This window comes from Condylostylus longicornis, unplaced genomic scaffold (genome assembly GCF_029603195.1).
Source record: "Condylostylus longicornis isolate FDR11 unplaced genomic scaffold, ASM2960319v2 ptg000125l, whole genome shotgun sequence".
Lineage (NCBI taxonomy): Eukaryota > Metazoa > Arthropoda > Insecta > Diptera > Dolichopodidae > Condylostylus > Condylostylus longicornis.
This window is the reverse complement of record NW_026578093.1, coordinates 495,890-508,967: the sequence shown is the minus strand read 5'-3', so window position 1 is coordinate 508,967 and position 13,078 is coordinate 495,890. Positions and strand designations below refer to the sequence as shown.

At 29.7% G+C, this 13,078-nt stretch overlaps 1 protein-coding gene across 2 annotated transcripts in view; it reads left to right on the top strand.

Moving 5' to 3' along the window:
* The window catches only part of LOC129614864 (uncharacterized protein CG7065-like), a 74,918-nt gene that overhangs the window by 17,615 nt on the left and 44,225 nt on the right, over window positions 1–13,078 (top strand). For both annotated transcript variants that reach the window (XM_055529816.1, XM_055529814.1), the window contains 3 exons: window positions 183–453; window positions 782–1,034; window positions 1,097–1,204. In XM_055529816.1, coding sequence (XP_055385791.1) covers window positions 183–453; window positions 782–1,034; window positions 1,097–1,204 — 632 coding nt within the window. The remainder of the gene's footprint in view (window positions 1–182; window positions 454–781; window positions 1,035–1,096; window positions 1,205–13,078) is intronic.

Sequence of the window (13,078 nt, the reverse complement as noted above, 5' to 3'; positions counted from 1 at the left end):
TTACACCATTGTAAAAAGCTGAAATTTTGGTGGAAAAAGTGTTTCTTAATAATTATAAATGATTTAGAAAAAAAAATTCAAAGCTGTTATAAACGTTTTATTTATTTACTCTTTTTTGTGTTTATATAGTATGTATTTGTCTGTTAATTTTATGTACAAAATATTTACTTTGTACCCACTAGGAGAAACACTTTCCAACTGTTGTTAAAGAGCTGATACCATTTCGTTATAATCCAGAAGCAAAGACCATTATGCCACGCTTAATTGAAGGGGTTATACAGGCGATCGAACAGCACCATGGGCGTTTGGCTCCATCCGTTTGCGAAAATAATGATTTCAAACGGAAAAGAAATATTATTTTGCAAGAAATTATTGCTGAAAAACATTTTGATGAAAAGACTGGTCCGAATTTTATTAATGCTATTGATAGGACTTTAGTCGAAAATAAAAAACGTACGTACAGTAAAGTATTTTGCTATTTTCAACATATGTTTATAAAAAGATAAGCTTTTGAAAAAAAGTATATCTACTGAAGTTAGTACAACAAAACTTTCTCACTGAATTTGCATGCTCCGTTTATGTAGTTTGTGAGAAAATCAAGTATTTTTTCGCAAATTTTCATTTTAAATGCTCACCTACGTATGTATTTATATAAGGATCAAAATTATAAGATATATACATGTGTACATACACAATTAAAATTAACTAACTTCAAGTATTTATACAATATCATACTTTATTGAATAAAGAATTATATAAAACGGTTTCTATTTTATTGTAGAAGTACAAGATCCGTCGCCCCCTAGAGTTCGAGCACCGAGTAAGAGGGCCGATCACATGATTTCATTAACTCGTAAGGATCGTAATAGTCTTGATGATATTTCAAGCGATTCTGATACGTCTTTTAATAGAAATATTGAAGAAGATTTAAAATGCCATGCAAAATTAGATGACAAAAAAAATAAAAGTAAAGGTAAAAACATTCATTCTTCTGTTTTTCGCCCAAGAGTTCAACGTTCTCCACCTTTTGATGAGTAAGTATTACAAATTAAATAAAACCTCCAGTAAAAAACTAAATAACAATATATTTTTTAAGAACGCATAAAATTGCTGAGAAAAAGAAAGTTAACCTTCCAACTCCTAAAGAATTATCATTGCAAGCATCGGAAATTGCTCAAGAACGTTATAAATGGGAAAAATATCGGTAAGTACATTAAAAATTAGGCTGTTGTATGACTAGGTTTGGATAATAATTTATAAAACCAGAGATACTAGCATTAAAAAAGTCACTGTACTGCAGTTTATTAAGCGTAAAATCTAATATGTCAATTTTTTTTTTGTTGTGAAACACCTCTTAATGGAGCGATTGGGATTACAGACTCTTGTAATCGCTTAGGGATCAATGTTCAAATCAAATTTAATTTAAACAAAACAAAGAAAAAATAAAATAGTAACCTCATTTGCAAATGATAAATTTGCTTGTGAGGAGATAGTTAGTTTAAATTTTTTTTCGGCCGATTTTCTTTCACAATTTTAATAGTGAAGCTTTTACATTTGTTTGTGTTTATAGATTGTACAGAAGCACCCTTAATAAATTTTTTGCGAAATTTGTGAGTTTTTTTAGACATTATTGCAACTAGGAATTTAATAATTTTAGGTGACTTTAACTTAGATATTTAAAATGTAAATGATAATGTGGAGTTTTATTTATCTTGTTTAGTTAATGTGTTATGGTATCTACTGTAAACGAAGTCACTAGAACTACTTCTGATACAGCAATCTCTCACTTAACGTAATTTTTGGGACCGAAAAATTTTTACGTTAAGTGAAATTACATTATAGGAGGTCAAACAAAATTAGTGTTTGGTATTTGCCTAAAGTAATAAATTATATGTTGATAGAGAGAAGTTTAAATTTGAGAAAATTGGCTTATTGTGTATTAAATGGTTAAACACAAACAAAACATAAAAATCATAAAATACATTATATGTATATATGTATCTTATAATACATAAATTGTAGCCAAAGTTACTACGTTTTGTATACTTATATTGTATTAGTAAAATTGTATCATATAAAGTGTACACAGATTTTGTTCATAAATTGAATGAGCCTACTACGCAATAAAAGTCATTACATATTATTCTTAATATTGTCATAAAAATGTTAGTAGAAATTTTCTGTAAATCTAAAATAATTGAGGAAATATTATAATTCGTGAATGCATGCATGTGGAATAAAGTTATACTCAAAAATGAGAACAGAGTAATTTTTTTTTATGCTCCTTATGAATTTAAGCAGACAATACTACTCAAAATTAAGGAAACATATCTACATCCTATGTGTAATAGATCGCATGTATTGTTTGTCTGCTAATCGATTATTAACATTCAATTCCTTTACAGCCGAGGTTGCAAATTCACATTTTTTTAACAATTCAAAAGTAAATACAGGATGGTTTGGTCAAAGTTTTAAAGCTCTTTGTACGTGATTAGTTGGAGTTATTTCTGGAAAAATTCATATCGGTGAGGAGAAGGTACTGTCGTGAAAGTTACGTATAGCAAAACTGTTGAAGTAGGTACAACGTATCGACAAAAAAAATAAAGTTCGGTCAAACAAATTTTTTGTAATGTAGCGCTTTTTCCTTCAACAAGTGAAAATACTGCTTTTAAAAACAATCTGTGTACTACATTATTAAAATTAGTTTCATTCATATACGAATGTGTTTTAAAGATTGAATACATTTAGGATGAGCAATGCAGGCGATCTTTAAAATAAAACAAAAAAAAACATTTAACAAAGTTTAAGGGTTAATTGCCTAGTTAAGAAAAATAATTATATTTTTTAACGGGCCAAAAATTCAAATTTTACAAATTTTGAGTGGTGATAATTTTAGAGGGGGCTTCATTGACGGCTAAAAAGTTTCTTTTAACGAAATGAATTATTTATGAATATCTAAGAGCTACTAAAATTTTATAGTCCACAATCTGAGATCTAGAAAAAAACCATATCAAAAATTTAGAAAAAACGAATTTTAGACAAAGTTTAACAGTAAATTTTAACTGAAGTTCAAAGATGATATGCCACGGCAAAAGATGCCACTTGCTATTTTCTGCGTTTGCATAATTTCAAAAATGTTTCTGGTTTTGCTCCAATAACTACTCAAAAATGGCATTTATTGAAATTTAAGGAGCTGTAACTTTTAGAGAAGGAAAATAGGTAAAAATTTTCTTCTAAAGAAATAAGTTTCTAGTAAAAATTTATGTACATATGAACCGGACAAGACTTTTTAGTTACTTTTTTAACCCGGACAAGAGTAACAGTCAAAGATTACTTTATTCAATTTCAAATGCAATATTTTAGACTTCTATGTTAAATAATTTTGTTGCAAATTCATTTTTAGTGCAAGAAGTGATATTTGCAAAGTTCTGAAAATGGATGGGAAATTTGGACCACACTTGAGGTGAAAGTGGACCGTGGAATATTTTACCAGAATAAAAAAAAGACATAAAAAAATTTAGAAGACAAAATTAATTAAAAATTAAATTCAACAAAACTAAAATGCATGTAAAAATGTGGACCAAAATACCCGAAGCAAAGTGTCCCACAATACGCGGAGTTTTGATCTTTGAAAAAAAAAAATAAATTTTATAATCAAAATTAATATTTAGATCAAATTATTTTGAGCAAAATTTTCGTAAGGCAAAAAACACTTCAAATAAACAAAAATTCGCGATAACAAAGTTGGGTCAAACCAATGGTTTGTATTGTAGCACTTTTCCCTTCAACAAGTGAAAATTCTGCTTTTAAATACAGTCTATGTATACCTATCACACTATTTAAATAATTTCCACTGCCTTTCTGCGTTTGCAAAATTTCAAAAATGCTTATGGTTTCATTACAACAAATAGTTAAAAAAGGCCATTTTTAGGGTTTTGGAGGGGTATAACTTCTAGAGGGGGGGAGATAGGTAAAAATTTTGTTCTACGGAAATAAGTTTCTAGTCAAGATCTATGTATGTATGAAATTTCAGCTTTCTATCTTCAAGGGTGTAGAAGTTTTGTAAACAAAAAAAGTGTCCACGGACGGACGGAATGACGGACAGGGTGAAACTAATAAGCACTTTTTTAAAAATTTTTTTTGGAAAAGTACTAAAAACAAAACTGGTTTTATCGCGACTGTACACAAAACTACAAAAACGCTGTCGTTAAAAATTTACAATATTTAAAATTTTTTTGTGTAGTCTGGTGTAGGACAAATAAAACAATGTGTTTCGATTAAATTTTAAATCTTCATCAGCTGATAAAGATTTAAATAAGCAAAGAAAATAAAAAACAATATATATTGCTTATATTTCAGATATATGTACATATAGGTATAAATAAAATAAAAATTTGGAAATAAAATACAAAAATTATTAAGAGTAATGAAGTGTGCGTGTTTAGTTTTGCTTGTCATTAGTACAAACGCATTTTCTTAACATTCTAAACAAGAATTTTTATTCGCTTCCATGTTCAATATTCTGGTTCGCATATTTTTCAAAATTTTATTTTTCAGAAAGTACATAGAAAAGCACAGTGGTAACAACCTTTATTTACATGTGTACATAATTATACCTGCAAAATGCACATTCATTCTACTTTGCAGCAGTTTGTATTATTTTTTTTTTTCAAAAGCATTTTACAAAATCAATTAAAAAATATTAACATTTACGTAATATATACCTAAAATTGCTTTAACATTAATTGTTATATAAAAATATAATACTTAAGTAAATAGTTGTAAGAAAGGGAAATTTCGTATTTCACGTTCGATTTATTAGTTTAATTTTTAGTAAAGTATAAAAACATAATCATACGGAAAAACAAAGTAGAGAAATTATCAAAAATATAATCATACAGGAAAAAATTATGATCTTATAGATTTATTGTTCAACCCGATGCAGTTGGTTAAGAAGTTTCCATTTTTCCTTTAATTGTTTTGTTTTAATTTTTCTTTGAAGAATACTATGACAATTTTTGCTTATATCCAACACATGTACGTTACATATAACATTAATATAACATATCCAACGTATACGTAAGGGTATACATATAAATATATACCTATGTAATATGTACATATGTATATTTTTTGCTACTCTTCTTTTTCTCTTGAAAAGAATAAGAGAATAATGTGAGTTATGATTTTTGATGAGTTTTTAATCCATCCATCTATAGTATCACATTCGTAAAAATAAAAATATAGCTAATATCTAACTAAGGCATCAAATACAAATTTTTAATGAACAAAAAACGTTATTTTACAATTATATTTCATAATTTTATTGTGTTATTATAATTCACAACAAAAACAGAAGCTTTATAATATGTCCTACATTTTTACAAAAGTTTTCAAAATTCTTCAAAAACTTTACAAATTAGGAGAGATCCTAACATTTTTGGAAAATTACTTTTTATATGTGCGTTACCTTTACACAGCACTGAAATGACATCAAGCCAGGCGGTTGAACAAATTGTGGATTATTTCTATGTAAAAATTTCTTTTTATTCTAATCATATATAGACAAATATCATAGCATAAACATACGTCACACAAAAACCAGATTCTTAAAAAAAAAAACATTGTTTTTACAATTTCATTATTACCGACCGTATTGTGTAAACAATAGGTAGGTTATGTGATGGCAACAAATTTTGCATATAGAGTTTTCGGTGGGAAAGTACTTCTCCATAGTAGGGAAGTGTAAGTAAACTATTTGTAGCAACCTGACGGTCCGTCGGTCTGTCGGTCTGTGTGTGCACGCGTGTATCTCAAGTTCTGCTGAACCGATTTTGATGAAATTTTATATGTAAGTTTATTTCCACCATGGCATGGATTGATCAATTTTTGGGATATATCAGGCCTCAGGAACTGCACTTTTTAGCGGGACATTTTTAAGAAAGTATTCAACCGATTTACCTGAAATTTCATATATAAGCTTTTCCCGACCGTCCGCAAAAATTCCTAACTTTTGGAAGAAATCAGGCATCAGCAACTGGACGTTTACTACAGGCCAAATATACATTTTTGCGTATATAGAGGGAAATAATTGACCGATTTCATTAAAATTTAATATATGAATTCCTCGTATCAGAACAATGAACATATAACTTTTTGGAAAGATTAGGGCTCGAAAACTGATTTGCGGGTCGATTTTACATTTTTGACCATTTTGAAGAAAATATTCAACCGATTTACTTGAAATTTCATATATGAGCTTTGCTCAACCGTCCGCGAAAATTGCTAACTTTTGAAAGAAATCAGGCATCAGCAACTGGACGTTTACTACGGGCCAAATATACATTTTTGCGTATATAAAGAGAAATAATTGACCAATTTCATTGAAATTTAATATTTAAATTCCTCGTATTAAAACAATGAACATATAAATGTTTTGGAAAGATCAGGGCTCGAAAACTGATTTGCGAGCCGATTTTACATTTTTCACCATATCTACGGAACGAATTGATGGAATTTCTTGAAATTTAATATTTGAGTTCTGGTTAACTGGCGAGCATTTCTGGGAATTCGGGTAGCACAAAACTAAACTCTACTAAGAGCCAAATTTACATTTTTCTAGGTTAACTATAAGCTTACTAATGTCCTAAAAATTGGAAAGAAGTATTTAAAAGACATTTTTATAATATTGTATAACCCTTTCACTTAACTAGACAATATACAATGCGGTCGGGTATGTGCTGACTATATCAGATTTTTTTTTTTTTATTTTCTTTGCTTATATTTTATTTCATCTTCCCTTTCAATCCCTCTTTAAGAATAAATAATATAACAACAATTGGTTAATTGTAAAAAATTATGTTAATTCTTCTATCGCCAATTTGAAAGGTTACGGAAAGATTGAATATAAAATGTGTATGTATACCCGGGTATACCAGTTGTTGATTTACGACACTTTTTTTTTTATTTTTGACAACAATAAGCACTATAAATGAATATTTTAAACATAAACTTAAACTGCTTATAAAAAATACTGCTTATAAAAACACGGGTATACGGTTATAGATAGCAGGGTTAAGCAGCTATTACTTGAAAATGGTAAGTGCATTAATTAAAGGTAACACCTATCATCGCCACATGGTGATGTAGGTTTGGTAATTGAAATCCATAAGACTTTTTTATGACATGGAGTATACACTGTGTTTGAAAAGTTCCCGTACGTTTTCTTAAATATTTTTACACCTTAGAACTGCTATATGGACTAAGAAATCAACATTGTTAACTGGTCAGAGACGTTTACTAGAGTAGTGATAAACATGTTCAATAAAAAATTTTAACAAATGCTCAAACTTAGCTCAATTTGAAGTAATACATGCACGGAGGGGCTTTGGAAAATTGTTGATAATTTTCGCGCAATATTCGATCATAAAGTGAAAGAACGGCCACTATGAGGACGCTCCTTACAATCTCAGCTGTCTTCATATCTGAGCTATGCAATTCTTTAATAGTAATGCACTTGTTATCGCGGTTCATTTCAAGGCTAACAAAAAATAATGACAGAGTTAACAGGTACTACTTGTGGTAAAATTGCACGACGAATGCAAATAATGAGACCAAATTGAAAAAAAAAAACTAGAATTAACGAGAAAAATTAGTATTTCCAAAAGTACGAAAACTTTTCAGACACCCTGTATAGTAGCTTGATTTTACATTAATATGTGTTCTTGCGGAGCTTCATACTAAACATACTATTTATGAACATTATACAGGTTAACATTATACAAGATCAACTCGAATGACTGTTGCTGGGCCGATATATGGATATAAATATTTATATTTAGTGAGTTGGAGGCAACCCGATTTAATTTTAAATATTTGTTCCTACATTTAATTATTGTTCCTACATTTAATTATTGTTCCTACATTTAATTATTACATTTTGTGGGGTGATATGTGCATCCACGTCTTAATTTTGTTTCAATATTTTTGAACATATTTGAACTGTATGCTTTGAACTTTTAGTATGTATCAAAAAATGTAAGTTGGACCGCTAATTAATAAATTAAATACAAATTAAAAATTACTACAATGTGCAAATGTGTATGTCAAATAGAAATTGACCATAGAATGTGAGTTCATTTTCTTAAAAGTAGTGGAATTAAAGTTCAATTTAAGCGAGTGAAATTTTTTTAATATTTCGCGAAAATAAGAAGCGTATTTTATATTATTCGAGGTAATAATTACATTAAATGAAAATAGGTGGGAAAAATAAAGTTTACAAAAATCAAAACTATCTAATAAGAAGTTACGTTATAGTAGGGATAGCTGTACCTGCTTGGATCATATTCACGTACGTTTTTGAATACATTTTAGAAAAAAACGAGATACGCAATACCGAATAATTCTTCTCGCCCGAAAATTACATTATACAAATATATAATTGTTAGCCACTTTCTTTTCGAGTAAAATAGTGAGATAGAAGATTAGGCCTTAAGTCTTGTAAAGATTCTAACTCTCCCAGGATTGATGATATTTTAAATAGAGTTTTGAAAAAGATTATTTTTAAAATAGTAGTTATTCTAACTTATATATTTAATTCCAATGTGTTGTCTGTGTTCTTCCCGATGATTTAAAGTTAGCGACTGTAATTTATGAAAGGTGATCCAAAACTTTTTGATAATTATAGACCAATTTTCTTCCTACCGTCTCTTTCCATGATTTTTGAGAAGGCAACTAAATGTGAAGCTGTAAATTATCTCAATTCTACAAATTACTTTAGTTCTATTCAATACGGGCTTAAGAAGCGAGTTTCACTTAAAGATGTTTTACTGCAGTTTGGTTTTAACATTCAATTGAAAATTCTTTCGATTAGACGTCTGTGTTACTATAAAAGTATAAAGATTGTTTTTTTATAAGGTTAGAGAATTTGAATATCAGGTGGATATTCACGTCTACGCACAAATTACAGATTTCTTGTAAGTACTACTGAACTTCGTATCACTAGCTATTGGAATTCGTAAAATTATTAAATGAATTACATTTTTTTATATATATAATAATTATAAATTAAATACGCATTTAAAACTGTTTTTTATAAATTTTATATAAAATGCCTTCTTTCTTGCAAACTACAAATAAATTTATCTGAAAAATAATTTTTACACATTGCGCGTTTATATTAAGTTATCTAAAAATGTACGTAATTTAAAAAAAAATTTTTTTGTGGCTAAGTTTTACTCACAGTTGGTATAAATGTATCAAATTCGTTTATACCGGAAAAACCTGAAAAACGCGGTGTGGGGCCAAAGTTTTACCAGAATGATTTAACATTATTGTATTTTAATAATTGGAATTTGGATTTTTCAATTGCATGATGTGTGAGTAAGTTATATTCACGGTTGGCAAAATTGGAGCACTGAAATGAATTTAAAGTTTTTTTATTTTTTTTTCTCTTATATAATGACATTTAATGTATACTATATAAAAAGGAGAATAAACTACTATGTAGCTATAACTCACTATAACCTTAGCAATATGCACAAGTATAGATATAGGCACAGTTTTACTGACTCTAAGTCTATTATCTTTGTATCCATATAAATAAATTTAAAATTCTTATTTTCATAATATATTTTAAAAATATTGAATCGAAAATTTCCGCTCACGTTGGCGTAGCTATATTGTTTAGAAAGAAATTTGACTATTAAAGCTATTGTAACATTTCTTTGACTAAATGCTCCTGTAACATATTTGAAAGCATGGTGTTTAGCAGATTGAAATGAGAGCTGGATTCAAGAAATAGTATAGAAATAATGATTAACAGTATTTATGGATATCTGTGGATCGTCACTCAAATAACCAAAGAATCAATTAATATAAAAATCTATCGGCGATCAGACACATTTCCTCTATAAATATTATTAACATAAGATATACAATTGTCTCTGGAAAACTTACGATTACGGACGATGTCATATGGAATAAATGGCATTAACACTCTTGAAAATAATGATCACAATTCTATGATCCATAGCTTGGCTACGGGACAGAGTATGATTTTAAGTTGCCGTATTACCATATAAATTTATGCAAAATTTCAGTACTGTGTTTTCAATATTTTCTAAGATATGGCCAAACTACTATTTAAGTTGTATGGCAGCTTCCAGAAGGAGCCAAGCTATTTCCATAATTTTTATCACACATAACAGTTCTAATAATACTCTTTTTTCACAAGATTTATATATTATAATTCCAATAATTTCTGAGATAATACCAAATAACGTTTGAAGTTGTAGGGCAGCTACCAGAAGGAGCCAAGCAATTTCAACGACTTTTATTAAACACATTGGCCCTACTGATATATTTACTTGTACGAAATTTGCATCAATACAAAATCCCAAAAAAATTTATGCGCAGCTGGTTTAATGTGTTGCGCTTACGATGCGTATTTTTCGCATTTTTGGACACAAAACTTTAAAGTATTACCATATTGATGCATTTTCGTACATGATTTCGTACATCGATTACTTTCCAAAAACTTTTAAAACTTTGAAGTTTGAAATTTTTAAAATTTCAAACTGTGGTTATGAAATGATAAAAATTTGTAAGGATATTAGTTTATGTAACTTCGGGAAATTCTATTTAAAAATGAAGTGGCATTTTCTAAAAACAGAAAAATTAGTGAAGATTTTGTGTAACTATTTTTTGATAGATTTACTAAATTTAGAAGACATTGCTCAGAAAACCACTGAAATTCGTGTGGATTTAAAATCTCTGGGAATGTTAAATTTCAACAAAATTTTAATGTTTATGGTTTTTCAAAATAAGTATTCAAAAAATTGTATTTGAAATGGTTTTTGTTTTGGTCTATGAAGGGTTATAACTTTTAGAGAGGAGATACATAAAATAAGCTAGAAACTTGTTTTCTTAAAAGAAAAATGGAATATCTTACTAGTAAATACCTATTTATATATGATATTTCACCTTTATATCTTCAGGAGTGAAAACATGTGCACTGACGGACTGACGCCTAATAACTGAAACAAATAAGCACTTTTTTTGCAAAAATTTTATTTCATAAAATGCTAAAAGTGAGCCACAGCAATTGGGCAACTTATTTATTTTTTCTTGTTTATAAAATAGTATTTAACGTTAATTCATTTTGTTTAAAAAAATATTTAAATAATAATTACAGAAAACTGACAAATAACAATAATTAATAGCTACAGGAACTACAATACTTTTCAAATTTTAATTCCCGTACATAATTTAAAAGTTTTTTCAATTCTGCATTTTTTTAAGTCAATTCAATTTCACTCTTTGTTCTAGCTATAAGCAACTGGTTTTCCATGTCAAGAAATCTAGTCCCAGTTATTTTCTTACAAATTTTCATTTTAGAAAAAAAGTATTTGCAGAGATAAGAACCACCAAAAGCACATATTCGTATTGTAGGTCTTTCCAAATTTGATTATTTCGACTCCTATATGCACGCTATGCTGAAAGTTCTACATTGGAATTAAAATTTTTAAGTCGCAGCGTTAAACAGTGTGCAAAAACTTTAGCTAAGTTTGTTTCGTTTACGCAGTCTAAAAATTCTGAAACTTCTAAATTCATTCGAAAATAACAGAAGTGACATTGTTTATGAAATTGTATCCCAATATTTTTTGCCTTCCAATTTACTGCAAAATAAGGAAATTTTAACAAGATTTGAAAACTTAAAGAAAACTTTAATAACTCTTCAATATCTGAATCTGCCATTTTGAAATTTAAAAATTTTTTTTAATTTTAAATTTAAAAAAAAAAAGAAATTTCATGAGGCAACGACGAAATTTATACTAGAGGCCTGCGCTACATTTCTAACATTTCGTTTTTGCAGATTGAATTTCCGAACGCACTTTATTGCAGTCAGTAATTTCCGAACTAGCCAGTAAAATCTATATTTTTAGTGTATGTAGCATGAATTTTCAAAGGTACTACAAGCTAGAATTATTGTAGAACTGAATAAACTTAAACCGTCATATTTTATATTAATCATATCTATTTTTCAGTTTTATCTTCTTTATTATATTTTATTTCTTGCAAAGCAACAATATCAAATTTTAATTTCTCTAATTGCCGAGCAAATCCCTTACATCGTCCTTACATTTTATATTTCCTAAATTAAATTTTTATCGGTTCTCATTCTCAATGATACTATGTTGTTTCCAGTAATTTTAGTTGAGTTTAGCCGAGGAGGGTTATTATCTTCCATAATATATTATTTCACCAGATAAAATGAAATAATATGCTTGCACTAGACTGCTTGTCAGGACGGTTGTCAGACGTATGTTGAAGATAGACTTAACAAAGACAATTTTAATAAAGAGGGACATGGTTAAGAAAATGGCTTCTAGAAATAGTCATAATTTAAGATTAGTTAACTAAGTAGATTGTAGACTTCAAGGGAACCGAGTGGGAGTAATCCCCCAAGCCACCGCAGCCATTCTTGACTTATTGTAGCCTCCCCACGCTCCGCACAGGAGGGAGCTAGACTTCCCCAGCCTATGCAGGTGGTACTTCCCTGGGCAGTGCCCCATGAAGAAATTCGCAATAGTGCGAACCCGGCTTCTGCTCATTCCCAGCAACTTTGCGGTGAATCCGCTGGAGCACACCGAAAGAAACATCTTCGCATGACAGCACCCTTTCGTGTCCCGCCAGTGACGGCCGCATTCCGCCGCGAGCAGGCAGGCAAGTCTGGTCCCCACGGCGGAAGAATGCAGACCGCAGAGAGGCAGCGGCTGCACAAAGTCAGCCCCGATTCCTTTCGCACCAACCCATCGGCAATATCGTTGCCCGCATGGCCACTATGGTCCCGCAACCAAATGACCGTGACTGTGTTCTCCAATGCCAATTTCACAAGTGCAGCAAGGCAGCCCCAGACCAGGTTGGATGTAACCTGAGCTGAATGAAGCAGCAACTGTGCAGCCCTGTTGTCCGAAAACACATAGATGGTGCGGTTTATATACCCTCTTTCTAAATTGATTCTCAGACAGATCTCTATTGCATGTATTTCGGCTCGAAACACTGTGCAATACGGGTC